This window comes from Eretmochelys imbricata, chromosome 3 (assembly GCF_965152235.1).
Source record: "Eretmochelys imbricata isolate rEreImb1 chromosome 3, rEreImb1.hap1, whole genome shotgun sequence".
Taxonomy (NCBI): Eukaryota; Metazoa; Chordata; order Testudines; family Cheloniidae; genus Eretmochelys; species Eretmochelys imbricata.
In genome coordinates this window covers 67,475,250-67,489,310 of record NC_135574.1, presented here as the reverse complement: position 1 = coordinate 67,489,310, position 14,061 = coordinate 67,475,250, and the positions used below count along the sequence as shown (strand labels likewise).

The 14,061-nt window shown below is 41.8% G+C and overlaps 1 protein-coding gene across 1 annotated transcript; it reads left to right on the top strand.

The window, feature by feature from the left end:
* The first annotated feature begins 5,879 nt into the window (after window positions 1-5,879).
* On the top strand, window positions 5,880-6,686 carry GJB7 (gap junction protein beta 7). The gene has a single exon (XM_077811665.1). The coding sequence runs from the start codon at window positions 5,880-5,882 to the stop codon at window positions 6,684-6,686; it is 807 nt and encodes a 268-aa protein (XP_077667791.1).
* Window positions 6,687-14,061: the final 7,375 nt, after the last annotated feature.

Genomic DNA, 14,061 nt, shown 5'->3' with positions numbered 1-14,061 from the left:
TACCCCATTCTCCCCAGAAGAGGAAGTTAAAAAATCCTGCCCTGTCACACCGCATGCTAACTGTGATGAAGCAGAGAAACTGGCCACCAGCACAGCAGGGTTAAAGCAAGCCCCAGCCTGTTATACCAACAGTCAATGCCAGGTCTGTAGAGGGGAGAAAAAAAGGGGTCCCGGCTTAGTTTGGGGCTGATTGTTGAAGAGGCAGGAGCTAGCTACCTCCTGCCTGAGGGGAAGGGTCACTAGCCTGCCAGCTAAGGCAGCCACCTGGGAGTAAGCACTGTCTCTCCAGGAAAGGGAGACTGAGAAGGGGACCTAGGAGTCTCCAGCATCTGAGGTAACTGAGTGAGCGAACCCCATAGACATTGGGGGGCTTGCCTTCACCCAGCTTGCAGCTGCCCCGCCCAAAGAAGTTTGGGACTGAGGTAAGGCACAATCCACAACACAAGAGAGGTCCCTACAGGAAGCAAGCCGCCTAGCAAATTAGACTAGAGGGTCCATGCTCCATACTAAACAGACTGGTCGGAAGTAACTCAGGGCAGTGGATTTAGAGTCTCTTCTGGGAGGGCCTCCCCTGTTTAGGGGCTGAAGTACACAGGTCCTGGGCTGCGACCTAGTAGAGAGGGAGGGCCCAGGTCCCCCTAGCCCCGCTGGACTTAAAAACTGAGGCTCCTCAACCAAGCATGGGGCTGAGAGCCATGCGCTGTAACCACTAGGCAGTCCAGCTCTTCAATCCACCTGTTACAGATTGGTGAAGAATGCGTGTAGATGCCCTAGTCCCAGCATAAGGGAATTGAAGAAAAAAAGAGAGAGAAAGAAACCCTCAAGCAACCCGCACTCTTGCTAAATAGAAATGGAATAGCTACTAAAACCGATGGCCAAACAAAACACCCACCATCACAGCAGCAACAACTGCTTCTGCAAATGGCCAACGAGCAGCAGCAGTTGATCCATGGGCTAGTGGCCCAGCAGCAACAACAGCAGCAAGAGTTCGTCCAGCAGGTGGTCATGATATTATGGCCACCCGCTCCGACAGAGCCAGCAAACCCTGCCCTAGCTGCAACTGCCACCCATGAACAGCACGTGTAAGAGGCTTACGGGGGCTAAGCCTCCCCAGAAAAGGCTGGCCATGCAGAAGGGCAAATGCTGCAGTTGTGGCATGGGTCACCTTCCTTTGGAGGCGTGCTGGGTCACCTTTGGGGTCCTGGAAGTGAAGCTCCCTAGAAGCGAGGGAACCACTGGCACCTGGACCGAGGTTCCGCCTTTGCTCTGCCTCGTTCCCTGAGACCCCCACCCACCACTCACTCCTCTCTGCTGCAGAGGGAAGCGCGTGGTGGGTGGGCAGGCGCGCCCTTAGAGGAAGAGGTGTGGGGAAGGAGTGAGCGGCAGGTCGGCAGGCCTTGGGGGAAGAGACAGGGAGGAGGAGTGAGAGGCAAGTGGGCAGGGGGCACCTTGGGGGAAGAGGCAGAGTGGGGGACGGGCCTTGGAGAGGTGGGGCCCCAGCCCGGGTACCAATGGACCCCTCCACTTCTAGGGAGCTTCCAGCACTCGCGTGTAAGCCTCCCCAAACAGAAGACTCACGCACCACCCATGCTGCCACCCCATCAGACTTACCAAAACAAGATGCGGCCCAGTGATGATCCTGAGACCTTCCTTGAAACTTTAAGCAGGTGGCTGCAGTAGACCTCTGGCCCCAAGCCCAATACATTGTGGTACTGACACCATACTTAATCGGAGTAATAGGGGAGATCCCCAATCCTGGTGAGGGGACATCCCATGCATCTGAGCCAACCTAGCAAGAGAAGGCCCCATCGAAGCATAATGAAGAGCCCCCCTGCATTACCTGAGTCGGAGATTCTGAATCAGTTCTCCAACTTTGTAGAGGAACATATGCTGAACTGAGCATACACCCAGGTGGTGGTAGTAAATAGGGAGACCTCTATCATATCTCCGCTTAGTCGTCTCTTTTCCAATCTGAAAATCCCAATCTTATTAAGCTCTCCTCATACGGAAGCCGTTCCATACCCCTAATAATTTTTGTTGCCATTTTTTCAACCTTTTCCAACTCCAATATATCTTTTTTGAGAAGGGGCGACCAGATCTGCATGCAGTATTCAAGATGTGGCATACAGTAGATTTACATAGAGGCAATATAATATCTTCTATCTTATTAGCTACCCCTTTCCTAATGATTCCCAACATTCTGTTAGTTTTTTTGACCATCACTGCACAATAAGTGAATGTTTTCAGAGAACTATCCACAATGACTCCAAGATCTTTCTTGAGTGGTAACAGCTAATTTAAACCATCATTTTATATGTATAGCTGGGATTATGTTTTCTAACATGCATTACTTTGCATTTATCAACATTGAATTTCATCTGCCATTTTGTTGCTTAGTCACCCAGTTTTGTGAGATCCTTTTCTAGCTCTTCACAGTCTGCTTTGGACTTAACTGTCTTGAGTAGTCTTGTATCATCTGCAAATTTTGCCACCTCTTTTCCCAGATAATTTATGAATATGTTGAACAGTTATGGTCCCAGTATAGACCCCCTGGGGGACACCACTATTTACTTCTCTTCATTCTGAAAACTGACCATTTATTCCTACCCTTTGTTTCCTATCCTTTAACCAGTTACTGATCCATGAAAGGACCTTTCCTTTTACCCCATGACAGCTTACTTTGCTTAAGAGCCTTTGGTGAGGGATCTTGTCAAAGCCTTTCTGAAAATCTAAGTACACTCTGTCCACTGGATCATCCTTGTCCACATGTTTGCCTACCCCCTCAAAAGAACTCTAGTAGATTGGTGAGGCATGGTTTCCCTTTACAAAAACCATGTTAACTCTTCCCCAACAAATCATTTTCATCTATGTGTCTGATAATTCTGTTCTTTACTATAGTTTCAACCAGTTTGCCTGGTACTGAAATTAGGCTTACCAGCTTGTAATTGCTGGGATTGCCTGTGAAGACCTTTTCAAAAATTGGCATCACATTAGCTATCCTCCAGTCAACTGGTACAGAAGCTGATTTAAATGGTAGGTTACAAACTACAGTTAGTAGTTCTGCAATTTCGACATTTGAGTTCCTTCAGAACTCTTGGGTGAAGACCATCTGGTCCAGGTGACTTATTACTGTTTATCAATTTGTTCCAAAACCTCCTCTAATGACACCTCAATCTGGGACAGTTCCTCAGATTTGTCACCTAAAAAGAATGGCTCAGGTTTGGAACTCTCCCTAACCTCTTCAGCCCTGAAGACTGATGCAAATAATTAATTTAGTTTCTCCGCAATTACCTTATCTTCCTTGACTGCTTCTTTAGCATCTCAATAGTTGTTTAGCAGGCTTCCTGCTTCTGATGTACTTAAAAATTTTGCTGTTACTTTTTGAGTCTTTGGCTAGCTGTTCTTCAAATTCTTTTTTGGCCTTCGTAATTATATTTTTACATTTCACTTGCCAGAGTTTATGCTCCTTTCCATTTCCCTTGCTAGGATTTAACTTCCACTTTTTAAAGGATGCCTTTTTGCCTTTCATTTCTTCTTTTACATTGTTGTTTAGCCACAGTGGCACTTCTTTGGTTCTTTTACTATGTTTCTTAATTTGGGGTATACATTTAAATGGAGCCTCTATTATGGTGTCTTTAAAAAGTTTCCATGCAGCTTGCAGGGATTTCACCTTTGACACTGTACCTTTTAATTTCAGTTTAATTAACTTCCTCATTTTTGAGTAGTTTCCCTTTCTGAAGTTTAAATTCTACCATAGTGGGCTGCTTTGGTGTCCCCCTCCCCCACCCGGGATATTAAATTTTATGTTATGATCACTATTACCACACGGTTCAGCTATATTCACCTCAGGGCCCAGATCTTCTGCTCCACTTAGGACTAAATCAAGAATTGCCTCTCCTCTTGTGTGTTCCAGGATTAGCTGCTCCAAGAAGTAGTCATTTAAGGTGTCAAGAAACTTTATCTCTGCATCATGTCCTGAGCTGACATGTACCCAGTCAGTATGGGGGTAGTTGAAAGCCCCCATTATTATTGAGTTTTTTATTTTTATAGCCTCTCTAATGTCCCTGAGCATTTCACAGTCACAATCACCATCCTGGTCTGGTGGCTGGTAGTATATCCCTAGTGCTAGATTCTTATTATTCAAGCATGGACTTACTATCCTTAGAGATTCTATGATATGGTTTGGTTCATTTCAGATTTTTACTTCATTTGACTCTGTGCTTTCTTTCACATATAGTGCCACTCCCCCAACCCCAAGTACTTTGGAACAATTTACCAAGGGTTGTGCTGGATTCTCTGTCACTGAACATTTTAACATCCAGAGTGGATGTTTTTCTAAAACATATGCCCCAGTTCATTTAGGAATTTAGGGAAGTCCTACATGTTATATAGGAAATCAGACTAGATGATCACAGTGGTCCTGTTTGGCCTTATAATCTATGAACCTGTTAATTTTATGCAAATGATCCATAAAAAGCAGACAAATATAGTCCTTTTACAGCAGCTGAACTGCATGACAAATTTTGCACCCCTATAAAGCACAGGGGCTGGGGCTGAATGTAACAGAACATAAATTAAACACAAACCCAGAGAAGATGAATGTTGGCACTAAATCTACCATTTTTAAAGGACAGAAAGAAGCCTGGGGCTTGGAACATCTCCTATGTTGATGGTTTTATAGGCTTGCTTGTTTGTTTGACAATACATTTGGCCTACCAGATGCAACTTATTTTGGCTTTGCTTAAAGGGGTCACAAAGGCTGTTGGGTGACGTTATATGGATTTGCTGTTGGCAAATATTGACAGATGGGCCAGGTGACACTCCCTATGGTGAAAACTAATCCTTGTTTTACAGAGCAGTATTTCATTTTAATCGTTCACATAGACATTAACCTTTGAGGAGGATTTCAGACACGTTTTCTTGCATACAAACTAGCTAAGAGTAATGAAGGACAATGAAGTAACTCCCAATCCATATTAGCCTGTAAATGGAACAGTGAGAAGGAGGGAAAAAATGAAACCAAAACAAAAATAACCAAAACTTTTATAAATAAGATTTTCCATCCATTTATATTGGAGAGAGATTACAATGATCTTATCTTTAGCATTGTGCTTCAAATTGTGGAGCCAAATGCATCCACCACCTGGGATGTTCTTGGCCCATAATTTTTTCATATGCAATGGTCACCATCAAAATGTCTGCAATTGCTATTATTCAAGACACACCCAAGAGATCTGCTTTTCCTTCTATTAAGATTTGTTCTATTATTTATTGTTCTACTAACTGAGATCTGTTAGCAAAATTATTACTTTTTAATGATGGTCATTGCAGCTGCTTCTCCACATCCTACGATAGAACAGATTCACCTGTGCAGCCTGAGTGGAGGATGCTATTATGGACACCATACTCCTTATGGTTGCCTTCCCCCCCACCCAATTTATATCATATGGTAGCTTTAGCCTTGATTCCTGGGAGCTCATTGGGTCCTAAATAGTCAAACTATTCTTTCCTGGGACATTTTTATGATTTCTCTTAACGTTAATAAGAACAGTCCTGCTTTGTATTATAGCATGTTTAGAGCAAGGCTGAACCTTGGTGTCTGATGTGGTGCCCAACATGATTTGGTCCCGCCTACACTTGCTGTCAAACTGTTCTCAGTATTAGCAACCATAGGCGGTACCAAAGATCAGTTCTAAAATCTGCCATGTGAATCTAGGAACAGCACTTTGACCCTAATTATTTTAGGCTGGTTTACATACTAGTTATATTAATACGATTCAGCTTGGATGCATTTGTTTTCCCATCATCTGGATAAAGAACAAAAATCACTAACGTATGTTTGTTTGTTACAGCATTTTGTCCTTCCTTCAGAAAAAACCATGAGCTGGGGATTCCTGCGAGACATCCTAAGTGGAGTGAATAAATATTCAACAGGAATTGGCAGGATCTGGTTGGCTATTGTGTTTATATTCCGCTTGCTTGTCTATGTTGTGGCAGCAGAAAATGTCTGGAAGAATGAACTGAAGGAATTCGAGTGCAACATCAGGCAACCGGGTTGTGAAAACGTCTGCTTCGACCACTTCTTCCCTATTTCCCAGATCAGGCTTTGGGCCTTGCAACTGATCATGGTCTCCACCCCTTCTCTTTTGGTTGTTCTCCATGTTGCCTATCGAGAGAGCAGGGAAAAGCGACACAAAAAGAAACTTTACAAGAGCCCAGGAAGCATGAATGGTGGACTGTTGTGCACTTATCTCATCAGCCTCATTTTCAAAACAGGATTTGAAATTGGTTTCCTAGTTTTGTTTTACAAGTTGTACGGTGGATTCAATGTGCCACGCCTTGTGAAATGTGACATAAGGCCATGTCCTAATACAGTAGATTGCTATATCTCCAAGCCCACAGAGAAGAAAGTCTTCCTCTATTTTGTGGTGGTGACTTCGTGCTTGTGCATTGTATTAAATGTAAGTGAACTGAGCTATCTGATTTTCAAATACAGCATAAAATGTTGCCTTGAGATATATGACAAGAAAGTTCAGACCATGAAAAGTGAGTGCCAGAAGCTGAAATACGTTGAGCCCGATGGAATAGCAAGTACAGCTCTGTTCCACAGCAATGCATCACCAGTGCTCGTCCATATGCCAGATAAACCTGAAAGTAACTTACCTACTGATTTGAGAGAAGGATAAAAATGATATTGCATGATGTTAAATAAACTGTCTGAATTATTCCTCTTACATGAGTTCAAAGAAATCCATGAGTGGATGAGGAAACTTTATTTTTATCTAGAAAATAGCATATTCTCTTTTTCTCTTAAAGAATTGTCAGATCCCTGCTATTGGGTTTTTGCCTTCCCATTCACCTGTATTACGTATTATTCAGGTTTGTTCAGGCTAAATCAAGGCAATGTAAAAGGTTGACATTTCCACTGAGACAAATACTGAAGCTTCTGATAAGTCATCTTGAAAGGACAGTTGCTCAAACAATTGTATTTTGCATATTTTATGTGGCCGCTTTTGGTTCAGTTTTTTTTCCTTTCTTTTGAAGAGGATCTTTATGTCTAGCTTAAAGACTCTATTCTAACCAGAGCCAGAGGAGTGAAAAGGGGATATAAAGCTGTACGGATTAGGTCACTCTGCCAATTCGAATCCAGGCCAGGACAACAGGAGTGACTGAAAAGGGTTGGCAACTTATGGCTGCTAACTGTCCTATACGACAGGTTTCAGAGTGGTAGCCATTAGTCTGTAGCAGCAAAAAAAAAAACAAACAAAAAAACAAAAAACCCCAAACAAAAACAAGTACTTGTGGCACCTTAGAGACTAACACATGTCTTTGGGCATAAGCTTTTGTGGGCTAAACCCCATACATTGGATGTATGCAGTGGAAAATACAATAGGAAGACACACCCACACACACAGAGAACATGAAAAAATATATATCTTCCTACTGTATTTCCCACCCGATGCATGCAGTGAAGTGGGTTTTAGCCCACGAAAGCTTATGCCCAAAGAAATTTGTTAGTCTCTAAGGTGACACAAGTACTCCTTGTTTTTTTTTGTCCTGTGTGAGTGATGGGCTGAGCCTAGGTCTGTTTATATACTAATTGTACTATTTTACAACAACAACAACTAAACACACCTGCTGGCAGACTGATACCAAGGACTGACCTAGGTAGCTGTCTATTTTAGCTACTTAAACCGCACTTATTGCTGTAGTAATTGAGCACCTCACCATGTTTAATGCATTTATGATTTATAATGTATTTACACCCTGTGAGGGTATTATTGCCATTTTTATAGGCAGCAGAAACAGACATAGGGATACTAAATGGCTTACCCAAGATCACACAGGAGCCTGCAGCACAGTATTGATCCCAGGCTTCCCGTGTCCCAGACTATCTCCGTAACCACTGGACCTTCCTTCCTCTCTACAGCTCTAGAAATTGAATAACTGTCATCTATCAAAGTCCTGCTTCTCAGGTTTGGGTTGAGGCACACTAGCTGGGCACCAGGGGCGGTGGTGAGAGGGTTTTGATCTCTGCGACTGCCTGGAGTCTGGCCCCTTTTGCTAACAGTAAATTCAGTCCCATTAAGAACCTGATCCTTGTGTGGAATTCTCACAGACGCCAATGGACGTTCTGAGCCCAGAGAGCTTAGAGGACTGGGCCTCAATATTTTAAAAGGTATTTTAGTTTCAAGTGGAAGCAAAGTCAGGAAGAATGTTCATAAATGAAAACTCCAAGTCTTTTTCAAAATTTCAGAATGTGCTTCAGAATTATAGTCTTTTAAAATTAAGATTATATAGTTAAACTAGAGGGGAGATTATTATTGCACGAAGCCTATTATTTTCCTGCTAACAGGTAGAAAGCGAGAGAAATTAGGACAGGAAGAAATTCATTCTCTATTGAAATCAATGGGAAAAGATGACAATCAGTTTTTCCAACTTTAATTTCTATGGTAAGCATTTATGGTTTTGCCTAGGTTCAACTGTTCCAATTTCTGATTTATTTCAATCGTCATTGAATTCAAGAGATTTAACACAGTATATATACACTTTACTGCAGTAAGATAACTACTCCTGATTTACTAAGCCTTCCTTGCTATAACAGATTAAAATGTAAATTATTCTAAGCAATATTCAACAGTAGATATCAAACTGCATGTTTTAAGAAGTGGATGCATGTGTCCATCCCCAACTTGCTAGGGATTAGAACTGGTTGAAATTGTTTGAAAAATTTTCCCACTGAAAAATGTATTTGCGCTGAAAAAGAAATTTTCCATGGGAAAATGTGGATTTTAACAAAAGTTTCAGCTGGAAAATTTATAGTAAAAATATTTGTTTTGAATTGGCTTTTGAAATAAACATTGATTTCAATGTAAAATGTTTGTGTTTTCCAGCTTGGTATCCCCCAAGCATTCCCATGTTAAGGCACTTACATTAGGAAAACCATTCATGACAACTCTATTCTCTTCTACAAAGAGAAAGACTGTTCCCTAAAAAAGGAAGGTAGCCTCTGGCGATACTCTGTAAAAGAGAATATAGTGGACCTTGCCTGTGTTATCACTGGCTAACACAGACTATGGTTTATGTCCCTCCGATTAAAAAAAAATATCCGGGGGAAAAAAAAAAAAAAGAGTAAATGTTAGCTGATCATTTAAATAACCTTTCCTGCAGGACAGCAGCTAGTTTAAGGAACAACTAATTAAAGCCTTACTTCTCTGAAAGACATTCAAGCCTATTGGTATAAAAGCAAATTGTGTTATTTCCATGATAGTGCTAGCTTTGCTAAAAATCAATGTACATAATAAACTAAGATACTATCATGTTTTTGAAGCTTGTGTGCGCATTCTCATTGTGTGTTGCTAAAAGGAAGCCTCTTAAAATATATGAAAGATATATTTCTGTTGCTTTCCTGTTTACAAGGGCAGCAGAATTTAACTGAATTTTAGATGTCAGCCTGCCAGCTAGTGGCCAGTTTCAGATTTGCATCTTTAACAAAACTGCACCAAGAAGAAAAGAAAAGGAGTACTTGTGGCACCTTAGAGACTAACCAATTTATTTGAGCATGAGCTTTCGTGAGCTACAGCTGAGCTGTAGCTCACGAAAGCTCATGCTCAAATAAATTGGTTAGTCTCTAAGGTGCCACAAGTACTCCTTTTCTTTTTGCGAATACAGACTAACACGGCTGTTACTCTGAAACCTGTCAAGAAGAAAAGGAGGACTTGTGGCACCTTAGAGACTAACCAATTTATTTAATGGCCCACCTTGATTATCATACACAATGTAAGGAGAGTGGTCACTTTGGATAAGCTATTACCAGCAGGAGAGTGAGTTTGTGTGTGTGTGGGGGGGGGGGTGAGAAAACCTGGATTTGTGTTGGAAATGGCCCACCTTGATCATCATACACATTGTAAGGAGGGTGGTCACTTTAGATAAGCTATTACCAGCAGGAGAGTGGGGTGGGAGGAGGTATTTTTTCATGCTTTGTGTGTATATAATAAGATCTTCTACACTTTCCACAGTATGCCTCCGATGAAGTGAGCTGTAGCTCACGAAAGCTTATGCTCAAATAAATTGGTTAGTCTCTAAGGTGCCACCAGTACTCCTTTTCTTTTTGCGAATACAGACTAACACGGCTGTTACTCTTAAAACTGCACCATCACATCTATGTTGGATAGTAAAGAGCGGACACTGCTTGACTGATCATACTTATCCGTTGTTGCCAGAATCATAGAATCATACAAATGTAAGGCTGAAAAGGACCTCGAGAGGTCAGCTAATCCATCCTCCCCCATGGTGAAGCAAGACTAAATGTATCTAGGCCATCCCTGACAGGTGTTTGTCTAATCTGTTCTTAAAAAACTCAGATTATGGGGATTTCCCAGACTCCCTTGATAATCTGTTCCGGTACCTAACTACCCTTATAGTTAGAAAGTTTTTGCTAATAGCTAATCTAAATCTCTTTTACTGCAGATTAAGCCCATTACTTCTTGTCCTTCAGTGAACATGGAGAACAACTGAATTCTCCTCTTTCTAACAACCCTTAACTTATTTGAAGACTTATCGGCTCCCACCTCAGTCCTTTTTTTCCTCAAGACTTAAACAGGCCAAGGTTCTTTAATATTTCCTGATAGGCCAGGTTTTCTAAACCTTTGATCATTTTTGTTGCTCTCCTCTGGACTTTCTTCAGTTTGTCCACATCTTTCTTAGAAAGTGTGGTGCCCCAAACTGAACACAATACTTCAGCTTAGGCCTCATCAGTGCCAACAATTAGCTCCAACGTCTTACATATGACACTCCTGTTAATACACCCTGGAATAATATTAGTCTTTTTCGCAACTGCATCATGTTGTTGGCTCACATTCAATCTGTGATCCACTATAACCTCCAGATCCTTTTCTGAAGTGCTACTGCCCAGCCAGTTAATCCCCATTTTGTTGTTCCTTTCTAAGTGCCGAACTTTGCATTTGTCTTTACTGAGTTTCATCTTGTTGAATTCAGATCAATTTTCTAATTTGTCAAGATCATTTTGATTTTCTAATCCTGTCCTCCAAAGAGCTAGAAACCCCTCCCAGCTTGGTGTCATCTGCAGATTTTGAAATCATACTCTCCACTCCATTATCCAGTCAGTGAAAATGTTGATAAGTACTGAACCCTAAACAGATCCCTGTGGGACCCAATTAGATACGCCTCCCCCCAGGTCTATCAGAAAACCATTGATAGCTACTCCTTGAGAATCATTTTCCAGCCAGTTATGAACCCACTTTATAGTAGTTTCATCTATACTGTATTTTCCTATGTCTTACAAAATTTCAGCAAACATTTCCCATGCATTATCTATACAAACCGTAGTGTCCAAACTGCTTTCAAATGCATGAGTTGAGCTAGCTGTTGCACAAAAAGCACCAAGTACTGAATGAAACAATTTTGTATTCCATAACAAGTCTATTCATTGTTTACTTTTACCATTTGAATTGTCAGAATGATTAACTCTAGGAAAGGAAACTATCTTGACATCTGTCCATTTTATGCACTACACATCCTCTTCCTTCAAGAAAAAAGGTAAATACTTTATCTTGGAGGTGAGTGGGATTTTCTAAAAGCATTACAATAATGAAAGAGGACTTTTTAACAGTGTTTACTTGAGAGTCAGAGAGAGAAGCACGTACTGAAACACCAACATAGACTTTCAATTAAATTTGTACTTTCACTATTTTTCAGTGGGTAAAACATTCTAGGACAGGGCTCACACTTTGTTTGTGGGGTGGACTGCCTCGGAGAGGATATCTTGTGAATACCTCCCCACCCATTTGCAACATAACAGCCATGAGGCATCTATGTAATTTGCTTACATGGAATAGTAATATTAGGAAACATTTGTTTGTTTTTGTCTGTCTCTGTAACTCATCCAGACTGAAACAGGAGAGAAAACTAATAGGGCTGTTGATTAATTGCAGTTAACTCACGCAATTAACTAAAAAAAAATTAATTGCAATTAAAAAAATTACTATTTCTTTTGCTTATCATTTTTACAGTGCAAATATTTGTAATCAGAAATAACCCCCCACCAGTCACAATGCAGAAGGGAGGGTGGCAGTACCATACCATGCTAGTTTTACTTCTCTGCTTCCGCTGCTGGGGGTGGCGCTGCCTTTAGAGCTGGGCGCTCAGCCAGCAGCTGCTGCTCTCTGGCTGCCCAGCTCTGAAGGCAGCTCCGCCACCAGCACCGGTGCAGAAGTAAGGGTGGCAAAACCACGATCCCCCAACACTAGCCTTGTGACACCCCCCGGCCCCGGCTCTCCTTTGGGTCAGGACCCCCCCCAGTTACACCACCAGGAAATTTCAGATTTAAATATCTGAAACCATGAAATTTATGATTTTTTAAATCCTATGACTGAAATTGATCAAAATGGACCATGAATTTGGTAGGGCCCTACTTGGGTCAATGTCTTAACAAATAAAGCAAAAGATGGTGTATTAGCTATTGTCTGCTAGACCACCAAATTACAGTAGGAAACAGGACGACAAGCTCCTTAGCACACATATCTACAATGTGTAAGACAAAAGCTGCGTGATCATGGAGAACTTCAATCTGAGTGACATATGCTGGAGGTCTCATGCTGCCAGTACTAAAACATCCCTGGAATTTCTAATTATAGAAAAGGAGGACTTGTGGCACCTTAGAGACTAACAAATCTATTTGAGCATAAACTCACTGCTGTAGCTCACGAAAGCTTATGCTCAAATAAATTTGTTAGTCTCTAAGGTGCCACAAGTCCTCCTTTTCTTTTTGAGAATACAGACTAACACGGCTGCTACTCTGAAACCTAAACATTATAGATGACAACTTCTTAACTCAAAAAGTGTTGCATGTGGGAATTCTATATTATACCACATCGTGACAAATAAAGAACTAAAAAACTAATGGTAACTTAGGCATAAGTGATCATGACTTGAGCACATTTATAATATGCAAACAGAATAAAGTCCTGACCAGTGATTGGTATACTTGGTACTTAAAAAAAAAAAAAAAAAAAAAGCAAATTTCACAATTGTACATGATCCTGGAGGGGGTACCTGGTAAGAGTTTTGTCTGTATGAAATGCCGTCTGATAGAGCTGATGGAGGAAAAGGTCCGAGGTTTGGAGATGCAGGTGGAAAGTCTGGTTGAGTTTAGGAAGGGGTTTGAGCAGATTATGGAGCAAAAACATGAGGTATCTGAAGGGAAAAGCTCAGACTTGCAGATGGAAGCAGGACTGGGGAATTCTGGGGGGAGACTGGGTGAGGAAAGTGGTCAGTGGAAGCATGTGACTAAAAGAACCAGGCAGAGGAAAAGACGGGCTAGTGAAGGAGAAATAGAGCTCAAGAATAGGTTTGCAGAGTTGGAAAATGAAGAAGGGGCTCAGCAGGTAATCACTGAAAGTGGAAGGGCAAGGAAGAAGAGAAGAGAAGAATAGTCCTATAGGAAAAGGGGAAGAGTTAATGGAGACTACACCAAATATGAGCCCCAGGAGGATACAGGATGGGTTGAAGAGGATTACAAGGGAGAATAGGAATGGAAAGAACTTGCAGCCAGAGGGAACAGGGGATAAACTGGAGAATAGCACCGTCACCAGGAAAAGGCAGGTCTATGTGACTGGGGACTCTTTACAGAGAAGAATAGACAGGCCTGTAACCAGAGCTGATCCAGAGATTAGGAGGGTGTGCTGTCTTCCAGGTGCTAAGATACGGGATGTAGACCTGAGGTTGAAAAGGATTCTAAAGGGAGCAGGAAAGAATCCCCTAATTATCCTTCATGTGGGAACAAATGATACGGCTAGATTCTCACTGGAAAGTATTAAGGGAGACTATGCTAGGCTGGGGAAGACGCTTAAGGAAATCGAGGCTCAGGTGATCTTTAGTGGGATTCTGCCTGTTCCTAGAGAAGGGCAACAAAGGTGTGACAAGATTATGACCATCAACAGATGGCTTAGGCAGTGGTGCTATAAGGAGGGCTTTGGGATATATGGCCACTGGGAGGCATTCATGGACAGAGGACAGTTCTCTCGGGATGGACTTCATCCG

Bases quoted from the DNA above. Each gene is read 5' to 3' on its own strand.
- GJB7 (XM_077811665.1), top strand. From the start codon at position 5,880: ATGAGCTGGGGATTCCTGCGAGACATCCTAAGTGGAGTGAATAAATAT.